This window comes from Macrobrachium nipponense, chromosome 6 (genome assembly GCF_015104395.2).
Source record: "Macrobrachium nipponense isolate FS-2020 chromosome 6, ASM1510439v2, whole genome shotgun sequence".
NCBI classification, from domain to species: domain Eukaryota; kingdom Metazoa; phylum Arthropoda; class Malacostraca; order Decapoda; family Palaemonidae; genus Macrobrachium; species Macrobrachium nipponense.
The window spans coordinates 99,138,088-99,158,752 of record NC_061108.1 but is presented as its reverse complement, the minus strand read 5'-3'; the positions used below and the strand labels follow the sequence as shown (position 1 = coordinate 99,158,752).

General features: G+C 42.4%; 1 protein-coding gene across 2 annotated transcripts in view; it reads right to left on the bottom strand.

Annotated features, from left to right (window-relative positions):
• The window catches only part of LOC135216689 (vesicle transport protein GOT1B-like), a 187,855-nt gene that overhangs the window by 111,658 nt on the left and 55,532 nt on the right, over positions 1-20,665 (bottom strand). For both annotated transcript variants that reach the window (XM_064252102.1, XM_064252101.1), the window contains exons 2-3: positions 13,097-13,188; positions 12,778-12,956 (exon numbers count right to left, since the gene is read on the bottom strand). In XM_064252102.1, coding sequence (XP_064108172.1) covers positions 12,778-12,956; positions 13,097-13,188 — 271 coding nt within the window. The remainder of the gene's footprint in view (positions 1-12,777; positions 12,957-13,096; positions 13,189-20,665) is intronic.

Genomic DNA, 20,665 nt, shown 5'->3' with positions numbered 1-20,665 from the left:
GGAGGGTAAGTGACAGCTAATTTACTGAATAGACAGGAAACAACATACGATGTAGGTAATAAATAAATAAAACCTTGGTTCCTATGTTTTTAGACGAAGGGTTGACCTCCTAGCTATTGCTAGGAATCTGCTTCGTCTCAAGAGCCTCAGCGAGGATGTGACCTATGGCTAAGAGTTCTTGTGGATCTGTCAATGGGGTCTTATCCACTTACTTGACAGAATCTAATGGTTATTTGTCAAAGGGGTCCTATCCACTTACATGACAAAACACCTATGCCTAGTGGCATAATTAAGGAGCACAACACCGATCCCGATCACCTGATCCTCACACGAGGGTTCGTGCTTAACTTGAAGTAGAGTTATCCCCAAACTCCTTTCAAACAACCCAAATAATAAAATTCCGTTAAATTAAGATTTAACTCACTAGTTAAGGATCAGTGTCGACTCCCTATCCCAGCAACTTATCCGTAGACACGTATAACCCAGAGAGACATATCTCTCGTAGGTTAACTTGACATCCTTCGTATAATGGGAGGTCAACCCAGAGTTGCATCTCCCGTAAATGACAGCTAATATGTACTTAATGACATATTGTTATGGGAAGGACAAGAATTCATAAAAGCTCGCACTTCATTCGCTTTTAATTCTCAGCTGTTTGAAGGAATCATCAAGATACTCATGAAGTGTTTTAGTGATCACATAGTTTCAAAGAAGACCAGGGCTTTCTTAGAAATGGATCTCTTCTGGATGAAGCCTAGAGCCTGGCTGGCGCCTCGCGCTTGCCTGGTTGGCGCCTCGCGCTTGCCTGGTTGGCTCCTCGCGCTTGCCTGGTTGGCTCCTCGCGCCTGGCTGGCGCCTCGTGCCTGGCTGGTGCCTTGTGCCTGGCTGGTGCCTTGCGCCTGGCTGGCGCCTCGTGCCTGGCTGGCCTTGTGGCGGCCTTGTGCCTGGCTCTGGCTGGCCCGCCTTGCGCCTGGCTGGTGCCTTGGCCTGGCTGGCGCCGGTGCCAGTCCCGCCCTGCCTTGGCGGCCTTGCTGGCCGGCTTCGCCGGCCTGGCCTTGGCGCCCTCGCGCTTGTCTGGTGCCTCGCCCCTGGCTGGCTCCTCGCGCCTGCCTGGCGCCTCGCTCTTGGCTGGTGCCTTGCGCCTGCCTGGAGCCTCGTCTCTGGAGCCTGGCCGGTTCCTCCCCACTTGCTAGAGCTTCGAGCTTGTTAGAGTCTCGAAGATGTCTGTCGATGTCCCCATCGAACTCTCTTATCTGTCCGATTTGTTCGCCTCTAGCAAATCTAAGCCAGGTTGGAGGCCCACTCTTTCTCCTCACCAGACAATGACAGTGATTCTTGGGACTGTCTGCCTCTGGCATTTTTTACGCCTGTTATGGCATTTAGCGCCTAATTGGCGCTACAGTCCGAAAGTCCTAAACAACCACAATAGTTTATCAGGAGACTTTGAGAAGGGTGGAAGACCTTCTTCCACTTTGAGCTCTCGGCCTCTCCGGCAAGGGGAGGAGAAGTAGTCAACTACATCCATAATTGATATGAAATCTAACAGTACGAGAGATAAGAGTCTATTCCAAAAAGGATCCTTCGTGATTACCTCTGTTGCTACCGAGATCTCTTCTTACATGTTGATGAGGTTTCTCGTTGTAGAATCTTCCCTATCCTTGCCCGAAGGAAGGGAAGGAGCCTGGAAGTGGAAGGAGACTCAGAGTAGAAATTGGGCAGACCCCTGATTTCTTAGCTCTTTATATATATCCCTCTTAATACTACTGGGTCAGCATTTTGAGCCCTCATCACATTCCAAAAACTCTGTAGGCAAACGTTTCCACCATTTCTTCTTCTGTAGATGAAAACGTAAGGACCCTGTCTGAACAACGAAACTCTATCTGGAGCGTTGAGTGAGGAACAGAGGGTTTTAGTTCTTTTGCCAGACATATTATGCTGGCAAGAACCCATTGCCGAGTTCCCATAGAATCTGATGCGAGATTCCAATGCACAAAAAATTCCCTTTTCTTCTTGGTCGTATAGGACCGAGAGAAACGAGGAATTCCCTCATAAAATTTCTGAAAGAAGTTTTATGAGGAGCAGTTCCATCTTGTCATAACACGGAATCTGAGGACTCCAAACAAAAAGAATCCCATACTCAGTGCATGATATCCTACTCTTATCGTATAGAGGTATCGTATAAGATCCCGAAGATCTTAATTCTCTGCTATATCTAATTCTCCTTGCAGAGACAGAATATAACCTTATACTGCGTTGTTGATAAAAGATATAGACAAAGGTGATTCTTCCCTCTGAAAGGGAAGAAAACACCCCGTATGTGGTTCACAGAGGTATAGGAAGAGGACAGCTTCCCTATTCCCACCAGCAAGATCTGCAGCAAGTCTATGTCTTTACCATGACCTTGCCTTTTACCTTGAAAAAATCCTCTTACCATGTCTACTTCTGGTCAGTCTGCACGCAGACCGACTCAGAATGGAGAGGTTTTACAGGTCTATATACTGGATTCTAATAGAACCTCCAGAATCTTTGGGAAATTTCTTACGAAACATGCTGTGAGAAGAACGTTATGATCTCTGTGAATCCAATATATCTAAGGCCAAAAAAGAAACAAAGTATCATCCTTTCTTCCTTTGACGCCCTTTATCTTAACATCTGTTAAGAATTAATATTTAGGGGAAAAAGACTAAAGTTTATTCCCCTTTCTTAAAACTAAAGATGGCGTAAATTGCTACTCTCTTGGGTCAAGAATAATGAAGTAATCTATAGGAAGCCTGGTAGTCTTCCACCTTGCGAAGCGATTATGAAGAAGACTTCTCTCAGGTTTTTTACAACTCTCTCCAATAGATGCTAGACATAATTTCACAATTATTATCGTCTATCGAGAAGTTTCTCACGGACGTGCAACATATTGCAGTGAATCTCTTAAGAATCGTTACGTTCCGTGTCTGATTTCCGAACAGGTTCTCTTTTGTCAACGCGAACCCAGGCGTAAAAAGAGATTCTTGATTCTCTTTGTGATATGAGAGAGCTGTGGCATTGGCCTAAATGCTTAAAATAAATAATTTCATAGTTCCTTGGGATCGAACCCATTTTCGATTAGAAGGGGAACGAAATCAGGAACGAAACTTGCCGTTACTACGCCTCTGTCGAAGAGGCTAGTGAACTCTAAGGTTAATAACTTGCTAAAACGAGAAATTATCTTGGATGGCGCTTCTAGCGCCAATTGCGCCAGGCTGGTGCTTCTGGCGCATTGCGCCAGGCTGGCTCTTCTGGCGCATTTGCGCCAGGCTGGCGCTTCTGGCGCATTGAGCCTTCTATGTTTATTCCGTTCTCAGTAGGAAAAACTTTTATGGACAATATATAGTCCATTCAGGGAAACAATTTCTGTCACGAAGAGAATGATTCCCAAAAGACTTATCAAACTTATCCTGAGCAATCTTCGTTCTTTAATACGATTATGCTTTCTAAACATGCTTCTCGAAAGCCTGAGATCAGGGAAACAACTTCTGCCACGAAGAAAATGATTCCCAACAGACTTATCGAACTTATCCTGAGCAATCTTCGTTCTTTAATACGATTATGCTTTCTACATATGCTTCCCGAAAGCCTGAGATAACTCCTGCCATAAAGAATCCTCTATAATTCTCTTACATTGCGGTAAACAGAATTAAACTAGGAACACTTTTGTAAGGATACTAGGAATTCAGTTGTCAACCATAGAGTCAACTTCGGTATATGTATATGACATGATCATACCGTAGAATTAAAGTGAATTCTCTACTACATTCTTTCCTCGCCGAGGCCGAGAGAGAATGTAAAATCTCCTAACTTCGTTCTTTTCGTCAATAAAACGAATTGGTACTAGACGAAGGAGATCCTAATGAGAAATAAGGATCGAAGAGAATCATTCAAGCTTCCTATCCATGGACATAATGCTGTAATCTATGCTTCTATTACTTGAAAAAGCCTCTAATCAAATAATGCGAGCTCATACAAGTCTTGTCCAATTCCAAACAATTGCAAAGTTCTCATTCTGAAAATCGGTTTGTTGCATATATACAGAAGAGGATGACTTATAATCCTCTTAAAAGTAACGAACTAGGAGAAAGAGGGGTGGCAGAACTCAAGAGACTCTCCGAATTCTTGCAATAAAAGGGTTGCTAAGGTCTTGTAAGCTGAAAGACCTGCACCCTCATTGACTTCCTAGTCTGATATCTTCCATCTCTTGTCCCATAATGTTGGGAAAAGAGTGAGTTACCCGAGGAGAGCGCCTCTCTTCATAAGGTAAAGGGTTTAAAGTAGAACCAGCTTCATCCTGACAAGGACAAGGACATCTTGAGTACCTGGCAGGTGAAGGCTGATCCTACAAAAAAAAAAAAAACTTCTCTCCAAATCAAACCAATGTGATAGAGACGAAGTCGCTTATGCGACCACTAGAGTCTCTTTCACGAGAAGTATGTTCTTGGGTTCTCTTCCAGAGAAACTTCCCACAGATTCAAACACATCCTGACACGGACGACAGCCGCCTGTGCGACATTTCGCGGCCCCGTCAGGAAAAACTGATCCCGTGACAAATCTCAAGAGGATACCCTGTTAAATTTCCATCTTCCAACACAAAGAAGCTGGAAATCCTGGAAGCTGTAAGAATTTTATAATTCGAAAGTATTTCCTCATTGGAGCCTCGTCTCTAAACTTCTTCCCATTCGAGAAGATCAGAAGGAGATTAATCCCTTTCATAGGTTATTGTTCCTTAGACCTCACTTACTGTAAAGGCGAAGGAATTCTATCATTGAGAGACTGTGACGTCACCGCTCTATCCTGTGGCACCTATCCACGTACTGACCAGACCCCACGTTACTGAACTTCGTTGATCGGAAGAGAAGCGGTATTCAACGTGGAATGGCCTTTGGCTATGTGCCTTCCCCATGGCATTCCTTCATGCGCTTTTGGGAGGATCTTTCATCATGGTAGACGTCTAAGCAGGCACCTGGCACTTGACTTGCACCTGGTGCCTAGATGAAGCTATGCTTTAGTAAAGATACTATAACCATCCAATTTTCCTCTTTCTTTATTCATAACATAAATGAGATTATCTTGTATATTCATAAGAATCTTCGTTGATGAATCTTCGTTGATGAATCTTCCTTCTCCTCATCCGCCGATGGTAAGGAGGTTTAACCATAAGGGGGAAACACTGTTTAGGATGCCTTTCCAATGGCTATCCCTGGCAGTCTGGGACGTTCTACAGACACTGCCGAGGGGACGCCTGATCGGTGGGGATTCTCCATAACCTCCGTAAGGCTTTCGACATTCTTTCTCCTCTGGGCCTGTGAGCTTGGAAGAGGTCTAGGCCTGGGAGCGAGATGAAGCCGATCAGACGCACCCTCCATTGCAATGAGGAAACACTAATTCACTTCTTACGTTCTAATAGCTCGCTTTCGGAGCTATATTCCTTTATCTTCAAATTGCAATATGAATTTGTAGTTCTGTAAGGTAAGAAGTGATGAGGATACAACACTACTAGTACCGTTAATGCTCTAACTGCTCGTTAGTACGAGAGCTATAAAACTTCTAAAGGAAGCGTAACTAGTTCCATGTTTTTCTGACTTCCTCGATAACGAAGTTAGCCTCAATCAATTTTAACTTTTATTACCCATTAATGAATAAATATTAATATTTCCCTTCTTGCAAACTATGTAAGTGTCTACCGAAAACTTCGGTAGTTACATGTAATGTATTCTTCGAAATTTTCGAAGCCAAATTCGTTAAAACAGTTAATAAACGTATGCCGAACCAAAGACTCAGTACTTCCCTGCAAAAGATAGCCCAGAAGATCGATGGCGATGAAACACGAAAATCCAAATCAGGAGCAGCTGCAAACGTATGTTTACATTCCAAACGATAGAGAAAATCTGTCTTAGAAAACGGGAATGGTTCCTATTCCCGCCACCCAGCGGCGGGGCGGTAGATCACCTGACCTACCTGTAGCGTGTGCCGCAAAATTCGAATTTCTATCGCGGACGACGGAGTCTATAGCTAAGTATATATCCGACAGGTAAGTTGAATGCATAAAAAAATGTTTTCAAAAATTCACCATAAATCTAAATATTGTCCTAGAGACTTCCAATTTCTTTCAAAATGAAGACAAATGATTGAATATTACTATACTGTAAGAGTATTAGCTTACAATTGCAGTTTTCGCCCATATCTGACAAGTTTAAACGTTGACCCGAATCCGATGTTCGAATTTTTTTTGTATATAATTTTTTATTTTTTATATGCAATTATTTCAGAAATAAGAAAAGCTACAACCTTCAAATATTTTTTGTTTTATTCTACATGAAATTGCACACATTTTCATATATAAAACTCTATGAAATGCCTAATATGAAATGGAGCAAATATTCCGAGAATGGGACGTACGCATTTCGGAGATTTGTGGCGGAGAATCCGCGCGCGGAGGGAAGGAAAGTTTTTTTTAAAATTCACCATAAATCTAAATATTTTGCTAGAGACTTCGAATTTGTTTCAAAATTAAGATAAATAACTGAATATTACTAGAATGTAAGAGTTTTAGCTTACAATTGCGTTTTTCGACCATTTCGGTAGAGTCAAAGTTGACCGAACGTGGTTTTTTTTCTATTTATCATGATTTATATGCAAATATTTCAAAAATGAGAAAAGCTACAACCTTCAATTATTTTTTGTTGTATTCTACATGAAATTGCACATATTTTCATACATAAAACTTTATGTAACGGCTAATTTAAAATGGTGCAAACATTACCACAATCGCACGTATGATTTTTTTGGAAGAGTTACCGCGCGGACGAAAAGAAAATGTCATTTTTTTCATAAATTCACCATAAATCGAAATATTGTGCTAGAGACTTCCCATTTGTTGCAAAATGAAGGTAAATGATTGAACATTACTAGAATATAAGCGTTTTAGCTTACAATTGCGTTTTTCGACCATTTCGGTAGAGTCAAAGTTGACCGAAGGTTGAAAATTTGTCACTTATCATTTTTTATGTGAAAATATTTCAAAATTGATAAAAGCTACAACCATGGGTTGTTTTTAGTTGTATTGTGCATGAAATTGCGCACATTTCCATATATAAAACTTTATGTAACGGCTAATTTTAAAATGGTGCAAACATTACCACAATCGCATGTATGATTTTTTTCGGAAGAGTTACCGCGCGGACGTAAGGAAAAAGTTTTTTCATAAATTCACCATAAATCGAAATATTGTGCTAGAGACTTCCAATTAGTTGCAAAATTAAGGTAAATGATTGAATATTACTAAAATATAAGAGTTTTAGCTTACAATTGCATATTTCGACCATTTTGGTAGAGTCAAAGTTGACCAAAGGTTGAAATTTTGGCACTTATAGTTATTTATATGAAAATATCTCAAAACTGATAAATGTAACAATCATGAGTATTTTTTTGTTGTATTCTACATAAAAATGCGCACATATTCATATACAATACTCCATGTAACGGCTAATTTAAAATGGTACAAAAATTATGTCAAAGTGACGAAATAATTTCCGAGATGTGTCACAGATACTTTTTAGTGCGGCAAGAAAGAAATTCGCGCTTGCGCGCCTGTGTAACGATTGTAAACAAAACAACACCTTGATCCGTGAACTCCCAGCATCCGCTAAGGCACGTGATTCAAGAGTTTTTGGCTGGTAAGCCTAAAAGTATTTTAGTGGGCGCAAAAATACGCTAAGACAATTAAGATATATTCTCTATGTGGCCTCTATCCTCAACAAAATGAGGATACAGCAAAGTGTATTGTGACAACAAAAGCCACCCGGCCCAAACATGTTCCTCCAACTCCATTCAAACTCTTCTTCCGTTAGCGGATGACAGGAGACAGCTGCCGACAGGAGGTAAACAAAGAGCTTAAAGGATTGCTCTTTCTCCGCAACCATAACAACAACAAGCGACACTTGTCGATAAGAAGTGACAGCAGCTGAGTGCTGTATCGAATCCACCACGACTCATTGAGAGCAAGACAGTTAAGTGACTCGGGACTCGGCCAAGTCCGCACTCAGCACGAGTCAACTGCGTTCACACGATGTATCAGACCAAATTATCGTACCAAATCTCTTCAAATGATCGTATTTTGATTAATAATTATTTATCGCACAGAGGGTCAAATTACCGTACTCGTATGATAATTATTGTATGTCTGGGAACCCTGGTCCGCAGTCCGCACGAGTCGACAGAGGGAGATAGAGAACGAGGCGCCAAAAATGGGAGGCGGCGGAAGAGGAGTTACAACAACGCTCCCGCCTCGTCCAAAGCGAACGTACATACTTGAAAGCATTCCTATATGAAATAAGTTAGAAATCTCTGAAGCTAGAATATCTAACTCTGCGAGAACTTTAGATACTACAGAGTGTCGACTTGAAAAGAAACATTAATCGAGGCAGTAGTAAGAGATTTGCCGATAGCCGAAGAGGAAGCAACGCAAAGAACAAACCCAAGCATTACGAAGAAAAAGGAATATGCTAGCCTACTTGAATTTAGAATAACCAAAACATGAGAGATAAACACTCGACATATCTACACGTGTAAAACTCGCTACAGATACATTATCATCTCAATAAAATGTCTATACCTATATCATATATTATTAAGCCTATGCATGCTAACACCTCAAACTAGGTGTTGAAGATGACAGAATGCGCCTACGGAGCGAGCATCAACGCTTACCGAAATGGTCCTTGTGTGGACTCTTAAACAGTCCTTTGGCGAACGCTTTAAACAAGATTCAGACCATGAAAAGGGCGAAGTAGGTATTGGAGGGCACAGAATCCCATCGTCCCGAGAACCGACCCAGTTCCCTGGCAGCAGACTTTTCCAACTGTCACAGGGCAGTCCTAGGCTCGGGCTACGTACAGACGAGGGCACCAACACCTTACTTCTAACAGGGAACGCGAAAATGAGTGCACACTGGAGGGATTCGGAACGTTCCCGTCACAAACTAAGTTCAAATTGTATTAGAACTAAAAATAGGTTAATGTTCTAAGTTCTTGTTACGCTTTTCCTGAACTGAACTGAATGGGGAGCAGAAGGCGGAGCTACAATGGAAGTCAATACTAGCCTACTAAAATGCCTAGTCTGAGTAGGGATAGCCTGACAGGTTTAAGTCCTGATCTAATTGCTTTCGCAATCTATTAGTTCCAGTCTTTCCTATATGTGACATATTCAGGCATAAATTTCTCGGAACAAATCCCTACATTCTTCACATCTAGTAGTTCCAAAATCACACTCTGTACCCCTGCCAGTACAAAGGAATATAGATAAACTTCCAATTTCACCATCCTGGTTACACCAAAACATTCCTACATAGCCTGATGTTATTGGTTTTACTTCTGGTGGAAGATATCCTAGGAAAATGAAATTACAATACCGTAAACAGGTGTAAAACAGCCAAACTTCATAGAGTACCAACAATCACCTAGCCGCAATGATGGCAAGGAGAATTCTAACAAAAGCTAAAACATTCGAAACACACCTGGTGGAGAACAGGTAAACTAGCCATTCGATTTTTTTTTTTTTGAATGCCGACTCGCCTAATCGGCGCAGAGATATAGCTAAATTTAACAGTAGGTAAGATTCATCTCAAATAAATACCTTTACAATATAAAGGTAAGCTCCTATACAAAATTTGTACCTTTAAGCTCCCCAAAATATTAAAACCCGGGATTTAAACAAAAGTGTCTACAGAATTGCTTCTTTTTTTCGGTTCAGGAAAAGACTACCCACTACTAGTAGTGGATTAAGGGCTTTACTGTTTTCAAACACAATTCTGTATACTTAAGGTAGTGAGTGGGTAAAAACCAAATTGCACTTCTGCACCACATCAATCCTATTCTGGAGCGACAAATAGACTTAATACTAAATGAAGTTACAACTGCTGCTCACATTATGAATGTTTACCTTCAATAATGATAAAAAATATGGAGCTAATTCTCATGCACTTGATAAAAAATATGGAGCTAATTCTCATGCACTAACCTATTCAATACGTCACAGAGGACCTTGTGTTCCTTGACAAAGACGTTATAAGTTTCTAAAAATCACACCACAAAAGGTTAACTTTGCCTCTTCCAGTCTTAACCTTCACAAATACATTCTAGGTTTTCTAAAACCAAAAAATAAAAAGTTAACTTTGCCTTCAAGCTTAACCACTGGCAAAGACAGCTAGGTTTTCTAAAACCACAAAACAAAAGGTTGATTTTTGCCTCTTCCAGGCTTAACCTTTGACATCATCATCTATGTTTCTAAAAGGATGATAAAAATGTTCTAGGTTTAACCTATCTGATTGAATTTTAATTGCCCCAACAGGACAAAAGTTTTCTCTTCTTCTCCTCTATGGAGTTACATGGGAATTCTTATAGGTCACTGTAAAGCGTAGCCTTAACATCACCCTCAGCTCTAAGACAGAAAGCTAAAATCTAAAATAGCATTCCCTTAACACCAGCTTAAAGAAGGGTGCTGACTACAAATTTACTTATTAACTGCTGCTAGTGCTAAATAAAAGGTTTCATAGTAAATTCAGATAAATTGTAGACCTGCATCTAAACTCCAGAGAGATATTGATATAGAGATGAAGGGTCTTTAATCTCAACACCTTGCAGCTCTGACCTTCAGCAAGATCTAAAAGTACTTGATGCAATACCGAGGACAGTACGTATGGAACGATAACTTTGGAAGCAGACAGTCAAAGTCTTTATTATCTCTAAACAGAAAACATTGACGTCTACAAGGTTCCAGATGCTGTCAATTCCTCTAGAATGGTACCCTCAGCATTACACAGACCTTTGCTTCTGACCTAGCAGTTTTAAATTAAGGACAGATCCTATGATAACTTGAAAATCTTATTATGGGAGGGGACATTCTTAAATCTAGCAGGTAAGGAGATGCCTAAGTTAATGGAAGTGTATGGAACTGTGTAGTATCTCCTAAGTTGATGGAAGTGTATGGAATTACATAGTAGAGTTCATTTCCTCTTAACGGAAGAATGAGACATCTACCGAGAGCATTGGAAATTCTGAAAATCATTTGCCCTGAGGCTACAAGGGCTCTACAGGAGACATTAAGCAATTCTTGAACTTGAAATTGTTCAATAGTATTCATAGTAGATATGAGGGGCAGGCCTATGAGTCTGAATCAGGCCAAATCTAAGGAAACATCCACTGCTCAAGCCTGAGGGCCATCAAAAAAGTAGTAATCATTCAGATGTTCCTGTTTATCTACATGCTAGTAAGTCTAAATGAGTGCTCCTTAAATCCCACACCAAGTGCTAAACTTACAGATGTAAAGGCCCTTGTAGGCAGTTTGTTCTTCCTGAATCCCCAATTGTTCATTTTGGTGGATGATCCTTCAGGAGTATACATTGATGCTTTACATTCTGGATATAAGTCCAATATATGTCCATCGTTTTTTAGGATCCTTTAACTCAGAAAACGGGAATAAATTTCCATGTTTGGTGTTTTCAAAAAGAATGACACAGTTGCCTTGGTGCCTCACTCAAGGAGGGTCTTCCCATGGCTCTGAGTTTTTATGTTCAATCTAAGTGGGAGCAGATTTTCTTTTTCTGCATGACATCTTAGGAGGACAATGTACCTGGGATACATGAATTATAAATTATCAGAAAACATACTTTGAGCCTTTATATTCCTGCAAAATAAAACAGAAACTAACTAATTTCTAACAATTACGGTACTTTATTGAAATAATAATGGTAAACCAAAGAATAATACAGCTGATGGATAAGATCATTTTATGTCTAAAAAATTTTACATTGATAAAAATGCCAAAATATCCTTTTTACCCTGTATTTCCTTTGGAAGGCACATGCATTATAGCATAAACATGGCTACCATTGCTGATAATATATAAAAAAATGTGGTATGTATGTTCTCCAGTGGCCACTTTACACAACAAAAAACCAGTGTCCACTTTTTTGGATTAACATGCCAACCCTCTTTAGGGACACTTTATTATATGCATATATAAAAATGCTTGGTTTCTTGAATCCTTGGGAGGGGGGCATAGTGACACCCCCTACATATCAGAAAGTCTCACTGACAGGACTTAAGTTGGTTATGACTATAGTTCACTACCTCTTTAGCCTTTCCTTCATTTCCTATCCACTTCAATGATATGAATCATCTCTTTTGTCCATTTACAACTGTTCAGCCATGTCTTACGGAATCAACGTTCTCTGGTAGTATTTTCTAACTACTATTCTCCTCTGGTCACTTCATGAACTGGTTTTCAAGAAATAGATGATTAAGTAGTTACTGTGAAAGTCCTTGTTCACAAGATCAGACCACTCCATACATCATCTTTATATCAAGGCAGCTTCAATGGTAGGCATTTACAGATGCTCTCTCTCTCTCTCTCTCTCTCTCTCTCTCTCTCTCTCTCTCTCTCTCTCTCTCTCTCTCTCAACCCTGCTACCACTAGCAACTTTGTTCCTTCTGTATTAAAGGAAAAGTAAGGTAGGCTGTACATGTATCTGTGAACCTAAGGTTCCATACAAAAAAAAAAAAAAAAAAAAAAACTCCATTCTTTGAAACATTTGAAGACCATGAATGTAGGTTGCATATGAGTGATAGGTTTATATTAAAAGAAGAAAATAAGTTCTGCTTTTAAAAAATCAGATTCAGTATTGCATACTCTTCTATGCACTGATATGTATATTCATTATTCCAACTTCTTTATGACATAAAAATTTCCACATACCTGAACAATACAACAAAACCATATAATTCGACACACATGCCAATTAAAGGCCATCCAAAAAGAACAGTTAAGATTCCTCCAAAGAAGGCTCCTGAACCTTTCCATTTGTGACGCTGGAAGAAGAAACGGAATGTGCGCTCCAAACCAACAACAAAGGCTAAACCAGCCAAAAACAAAATCTGTAAAATAAACAAGTTATAAAAGAAACAGCATTTGCTAACAGTGTCAAAATATACAGGACTGTACTATAGAGCAACAACATTAACTGATATAAAAAAGAATCTTGGAAAACTTTTACTTTTTTCATCAAAAAACTTACATTTCCTATGGCCAAGAGACCTTTATCAAAGAAGAGAATTACTCCTAAGAAGATAAAGGTCACTCCAAATGCTGCAAACCCCACCCCAATTTCTGAAAGACAAAAAGAACAAATTACTGAAATATCAAACATTTATATATAGTCCTTGACATGCTTGACAAGAATGTTGCAAACATGTTTTATTCTTGCATCCCAATTAATAGTAGGTACTTTCCAGAAAGAAAGTATGGGTATACAGTTGACCCCCGGTATTCATGGGGGATGTGTACCACAACCCCTCGCAATTAGCTAAAATTCACAAATACTTAAAACCCCTTGAAAACTGCTTATAGTACATGCCTATTTTGATAGTTCAAACATCAAAACTCCCCCCTAAAAATTATTATACCCGAGTATTTTCATAGTTTACCACAAAAAATGCACGTAGTCATGCAAATATGAAAATATGACATTTTTATAATAAAAATGATATTGTTATGATACAATAAAGTTTCATACATACTTACCTGGCAGATATATACGATTAATGGCCCACCCAGCCTCCCCGCAGGAGACAGGTGGAAGAGAGAAAATATGATAGAAAACGGGAATGGTTCCTAGTCCTGCCACCCAGGGCAGGCAGGTAGATCACCTGACCTACCTGTAGCGAGTGGCGCGAAATTTGAATTTCTGTCGGGGACGACGGAGTCTTAGCTAAGTATATATCTGCCAGGTAAGTATGTATGAAACTTTATTGTATCATAACAATATTATTTTCATACAATCAACTTACCTGTCAGATATATACTTAGCTGATTGGCACCCTTTGGTGGAGGGTAAGAGACAGCTAACTATGGAATAGACAGGTAAATAACATATGTTGTAGGTATAAATAAACCTTGGTTCCTACCTGATAGGTGGTAGACTTCGTGGCTGCTGCCCAGGAGTCTGCATCACCTCAAGAAACTTTAGCGAGATATGTGATCTATGGCCAAGAGTTCTTGTGGGTCTGCCGATGGGGTCTTATCCGCTTACTCAGCAAAGCCTAAAAGGACTTTGTCAATGGGTGCTAATCCACTTATATGACAATACACCTTATGAAGGAGCACACAACCGATCCCGATCACCTGATCCTAACCATCATGTTAGTACTAAAGATTGTTCAGAGTTATCCCCAAACTCTTCACAACAACCAGAACTCAAAAACACATTAGGCACACACACATAAAATTTTCAAAAAAAAATAATTAATACTCATCTAAGAAGATATCACAAGAGTTCCTTACTGAGCAACAGTGAACGGCCGCCAGTGCGACATCTAGCACTTTTGTCAGCAGAAAGTCTAGAACATATCTAATAGAAGGTATGTACAAATCTAAGGATCGGTGTTAGCTCCTATACCCAGGATCGTATCCACAGACACGAAAGGACCTAGAGAAAAACATTTCTCGTAGGTCACACGAACATCTCTCAAGTAGTGAGATGCAAATACTGAGTTGCATCTCCAAAATGTCGCTTTTCAAGAGTTGTTCTTTAGTGACATATTCTTTTGAAACGATAGAGAGGTCGCTATGGGGGGGGGGGGCTCTCACTTCATGAGCTTTCACTCTCAAGAGTCGAAACGCGTCGTAAGGACAGATCTTATGCGCGTCTGTAATGACGTTTCTCACAAAGAACGCTAGAGCATTCTTAGACATCAGTCTTGTGGGGTCTTTTACCGCGCACCAAAGACCTTGTCTAGAGCCCCCCATCTGGTTTTTTCTCTGAAGGTAGAATTTTAGTGCTCTTACAGGACAAAGAGATCTTTCTGCTTCTCTACCGACGAGACTCGATAAGCCTTTAACCTCGAAGGTCTTAGGCCAGGGATTCGAGGGGTTCTCGTTTTTAGCTAAAAATAATGCTTTAAACGAGCAAATGGCTGAGTCTCCCTTGAATCCTACTTTATCCTCTAGGGCATGTAGCTCACTAATTCTTTTGGCTGTTGCTAAAGATAAGAGGAATAAGCATTTCCTTGTTAAGTCTCGAAAAGAAGCCAGATGAGGAGGTTCGAACCTTTCAGATGACAGGAACTTGAGCACTACATCTAGGTTCCAAGCTAGGAGGGTCCAATCCCAGGCCTTTTCCTAGGTGACTTCCCTAAAGACTTTGTAGTTTCAAAGGATCTTATAAGATCGTGGAGATCCTTATTATCTGCAAGATTTAGGCCTCTATTCCTGAAGACTGCCGAAAGCATGCTCCTGCATCCCTTTATTGTGGATACAGATAGATGAGAGTCTTCTCTTAGGAACAACAAGAAATCAGCGATTTCGGTCACAAAGGTAGTGGAGGAGGACAACTTCTTCGACTTGCACCACCTTCTAAAAACTTCCCACTTAGACTGATATACTCGTCTAGTGGAGGCTCTGCGGGCTCTCGCGATCGCGCTTGCAACCTTGCGAGAAAACCCTCTCGCTCTGACAAGTCTTTCGATAGTCGAAAGGCAGTCAGAGCGAGAGCGGGGAGGTTTTGATGATACCTCTCGAAGTGTGGCTGTTTGAGAAGATCCATCCTTCTTGGAAGGGATCTGGGAAAATCTACTGTCCACTCCACCACCTCTGTGAACCAATCTTGTGCTGGCCAAAAGGGGGCTATCAGGGTCATCCTTGTCCCCTTTGAAGCCACAAATTTCTTCAGTACTTGTCCCAGGATCTTGAAAGGTGGAAAAGCGTAGACGTTTACATGAAACCAGTCTAGCAGGAAGGCGTCGACTATCAGAGCTCTGGGGTCTTCTACCACAGAGCAAAAGACTTCCAGTCTTTTGGAGAGGAATGTGGCGAAGAGATCCACATGAGGAGTCCCCCAAAGAGACCAGAGAGACTGACACACTTCTGAGTGGAGGGTCCACTCTGTGTGAAGGACCTAGTTCCTCCTGCTCAGCCTGTCTGCCCTTACGTTCCTTACTCCCTCAACAAATCTCGTAAGAAGGGAGATGTTCCTCTGGGAAGTCCAAAGCAGCAGGTCTCTTGCTAGTTCGTAAAGGAACAAGGAGTGAGTCCCTCCTTGTTTCCGAATGTAGGCAAGCGCTGTGGTGTTGTCCACATTTACTTGAACTACTCTGTTTGACACAAAAGGTTCTAGGTTCTTCAGTGCCAGGTGTACGGCAAAGAGTTCTTTGCAGTTTATGTGCCAGGACACCTGTGCTGTTTCCCAGGTGCCTGACACCTCTCTCGTACCTAATGTTGCTCCCCAACCCTTCTCCGACGCGTCGGAGTATAACACTAGGCTTGGGTTCTGAACCTCCAGGGAGATTCCCTTGTTCTCCTTCAACGGGGGCAACCACCATTCTAAGTGAGACTTCATCTCCACTGGAATGGGGAAGAAGTCTGATAGATGTCCGGTCTTCCAACTCCATGAACTCTTGAGGAAGAATTGAAGCGGACGTAAATGAAGTCTTCCTAGAGGAAAGAACTGTTCGAGCAAGGAAAGGGTCCCTAGAAGGCTCAACCATTCCCTCGCCGAAGTCCGTTCTTTCCCTAAGAAGAGAGAGACTTTCTCCAAGCCTTTCCCGAGTCTCTCTTGCGAAGGAAATACTCGAAAACCCCGAGAATCCATCTGAATCCCCAGATAGACTATGTTCTGTCTGGGGGTCCGCTGCGACTTCTCGAGGTTTACGAGTAATCCCAACGGCTTGATCAGTTTCAGAGTCAAAATAAGGTCCTCCAAACACTGCCTCTCTGATCTGGCTTTGATGAGCCAGTCGTCCAGATACAGAGAAATATTTACACCCTTGAGGTGAAGAAACCTCGCCACATTTTTCATCAGGCTTGTGAAGACCTGAGGAGCTGTGGACAGGCCGAAACACAAGGCCCTGAACTGAAAGATCCTTCCCCCTGTCATGAAACGGAGGTACTTCTTCGACGAAGGGTGAATCGGGACGTGAAAATAGGCGTCCTGGAGATCCAGAGAAACCATCCAATCTCCTTGGCGCAGAGCCGAAAGGACTGAGGCAGAAGTCTCCATGGAGAACTTCTCCTTCTGAACAAATTTGTTCAGAGCGCTGACGTCTAGAACTGGTCTCCAGCCCCCCGAGGCCTTTGCAACCAGGAAAAGGCGATTGTAAAACCCCGGGGAGTTTTGATCCAGCACTAGCTCTATCGCTCTCTTGTCCCACATCTGATCCACCATTAGTCGAAGAGTATCCCTCAGCACAGGGTCCTTGTATTTTTTCCGCGGAGTTGAAGTCAGGGGATACAGTATCCCTTCCTTATCACAGACATTGAAGAAGCGTCCGTGTTGATGCATGCCCAGGCCTCCGCAAATCCTAGGAGCCTGGCACCTACTGGTGTTTGGAGGGGCGTAGATTCACTTTCCCTTCTTAAAGGGACGGAAGGCAGATCTACCTCTCTTCTCAGGAGCCTTCCTTTTAGAGGGAGCTCTGGAGGGAGGGCCTCCTCGAAAGGGCTGAAGAGACGTACTCGGCCCTTTCTTCTCAACCGTTGCAGAAGGTCTCTTCTTTCTTGAAGATTGAATGAGAAGGTCTTGTGTCGCCTTCTCAGTTAGTGATCGGGAAATGTCCTTCACTAACTGAGAAGGAAACAAAAAGTCAGACATGGGAGCGTAAATAAGTGCTGCTCTTTGAGAGTGGGAGACCGCCTTGGTCAGAAAAGCACTGAATACCATCCTCTTCTTCAGTAGTCCCGCTCCAAATAGAGAGGAGACTTCTAAGGAGCCATCTTGTACTGCCTTGTCGATGCACGACAAGATACAAAGAAGGACTTCCGGGTCGAGACCCTCTGAGTCATGCGCCTTCTTAGACATCACCCCAAGGGACCAATCCAAGAAATTGAAAACTTCCAAAACATGGAAGAGTCCCTTGAGGAGATGATCTAGCTCGGAAATGCCCCAAGTAATGCGAGCAGAGTTTAGTCCATGTCTTCTTGAAGCATCAACTAATGTAAAGAAGTCTACTTCAGCCGAGGATGGGAGAGAAAGACCCATATTCTCCCCAGTTTTATACCAAATGCCCCTTCTGCCAGCGAGTCTCGCTGGGGGCATGCAGAAGACCGTCCTGACAAGATCCTTCTTCGTTTCCATCCATACGTTAAGAGACTGAAGAGCCCTCTTCACAGAGATGGTAGGTCTCATTTTCAAGAAAGAAGAAGACTTAGGGACCCTTGCACTTGAAAACAGAGAGCGCGGAGAAAGAGGAGCGGAAGGAGTTAATGCGTCCCCATATTCCTGAAGCAGAAGGGCTGTCAAGACTTTGTAACTTGAGTGTCCTTCCCTACCACGAGCCTCGTCTTCTGAATTCTCGTCTACACCGGGATCCAAAGGAGAATCCGCTTCAAAATCAGGAAGTCTTCTATCTGTGAGAGACAAACTCCTGATAGGAGAGGGACTGAGAGAATGTACCGAGTCCCTCTTGAAAAAAGTTGGCGCCTCGCGCCTGGATGACGCCTCGCATCTTACTGGCGCCTCGCGCCTGGATGACGCCTCGCTCCTGGCTGGCGCTTCGCGCCTGGCTGGCTCCTTGCCCCTGGATGACGTCTCGCGCCTGGCTGGCGTCTTGCTACTGTCTGGCGCCTCGCTACTGTCTGGCGCCTGGCTGGTTCCTCGCGCCTGGCAGGCTGCTCGTGCCTGAAACTCTTCTTGTCTGTCTGGCGCCTCGAGCTTGGAAGTAATCTCGCGCTTGGCTGGCGCCTCGCGCCTGGTATACGCCTCTCTTGCGCTTGGTCTCTCATGCCTGGTTGGCGCCTCGCGCCTGGCAGGTGAAAGAAGACGAGACTTCTTAACAGGAAGCGCAACGTCCTTCTTGCGAGGAGGATCTCTAGCAAGGACTCCGACCAAGGAGGCTAGCTGCTCTTGAACGGCTAGTAGGATCCTCTTAGAAGTTTCTCCAACGTCCTCTTCAATGGGAGGAGAGGGAGACCTCGAAGGAGTACGCTCAGCTATGTCCATGCAGGGAGACGTCGATACTACTTTCGCCTTCTTGATCGAGGAGGGAGCTTCATCCGAGAAGCGTTCGGGGCTCGAGTTCAAAGAAGGTTCTTTCCAATGCCTTTTCAGGGGCCTGGAAAGATCCGAGTCCTTCCACCCTCGTTTAGGTGAAGGAGAGGGAGACGAAGAGAAACACTCTCGCAGGTCGCTTTTTCTAAAGCGGTCCTGAGCAGTCTGTTGCGAGTCAGAGCCTGCTGAAGGGACGTCTGACCATTGGGAATTCTCCACGACCTCCTTAAGGCTTTCGACTTTCCTTCTCCTCTGGGCATGGGAGCTTGGAAGAGGTCTAGGCCTGGGAGCGTCGCAGAGACGATCAAACGCCCTCTCCACAACACTGGGAGCACTCACTTCACTGAACAAGTCACTGTCACTATCCTTACCTTGCATGGCTGCCATTTTGGATCTCATCCTGTGAATAGTAGCCTTCAGGTCGGCGATTTCAGAGGCCGATTCTGATTGCAAAGCCTGTGAAGGTCCCGATACAGAGGGAAAATCAAAAACATTATCAATAGGAGAGATACTCATTAAAAGGCTCAATAGGCCTTGTACTCACACCCTTTGATGCAGCCCGTCTAACTCTATCCCTCTCTAACTTCCTCAAGTAAGAAGTTAGAGTCTTTCATTCTTCCGCATTCAACCTTTCACATTCATGACAGGTATTAGTTAAAGAACATTCAAACCCTCTACATTTACGACATACAGTGAGAGGATCAACCGAAGCCTTCGGTATCCTCACCTTGCAGCCTACATTCACACACATTCTCACACTAACACTTGAATCAGACATTCTGTAGAAAAATAAAAAAGCAAGTCCAAATCCAGTCCACAGTAGCGAATGCCAAAACAACGATCCAGGTACGTCACCAAAAAGTCCGATGAAAAGAAGATCAATTGCTTTGAAATAAGATTTCAGGTCAGGAGGTAGTAACAACAATGTTGATACCACTGGTGACAGAGAAAATATGATAGAAAACGGGAATGGTTCCTAGTCCTGCCACCCAGGGCAGGCATGTAGATCACCTGACCTACCTGTAGCGAGTGGCGCGAAATTTGAATTTCTGTCGGGGACGACAGAGTCTTAGCTAAGTATATATCTGACAGGTAAGTTGATTGTATGAAAATGATATTGTTAAGATACAATAAAGTTTGTTCATACTTACCTGGCAGATATATATATAGCTGTATTCTCTGAAGTCCGACAGAATTTCTAAAAACTTACGACACACGTAGTGGGAGTAGGGTGGTTAGTACCCATTCCCGCCGCTGGGAGGCGGGTATCAGGAACCATTCCCATTTTCTATCAGATTTCTATCTCCACTGTCTCCTGAGGGGAGGTGGGTGGGTACTTAAAAATATATATATCTGCCAGGTAAGTATGAACAAACTTTATTGTATCTTAACAATATCATTTTGTTCATGAAACTTACCTGTCAGATATATATATAGCTGAATCCCACCTTTGGCGGTGGGAGAGACAGAAAAGGATTTAGGAAACATATACAGTAAGTCCTCGGGTTACGCTGGTCTCGACTTACGATGTTTCGTGGTTACGAACGCGCCCCCATAAAAATATAAAAAATAATATTTTGCGTCGTTCCGTCTTACGCGGTTTAG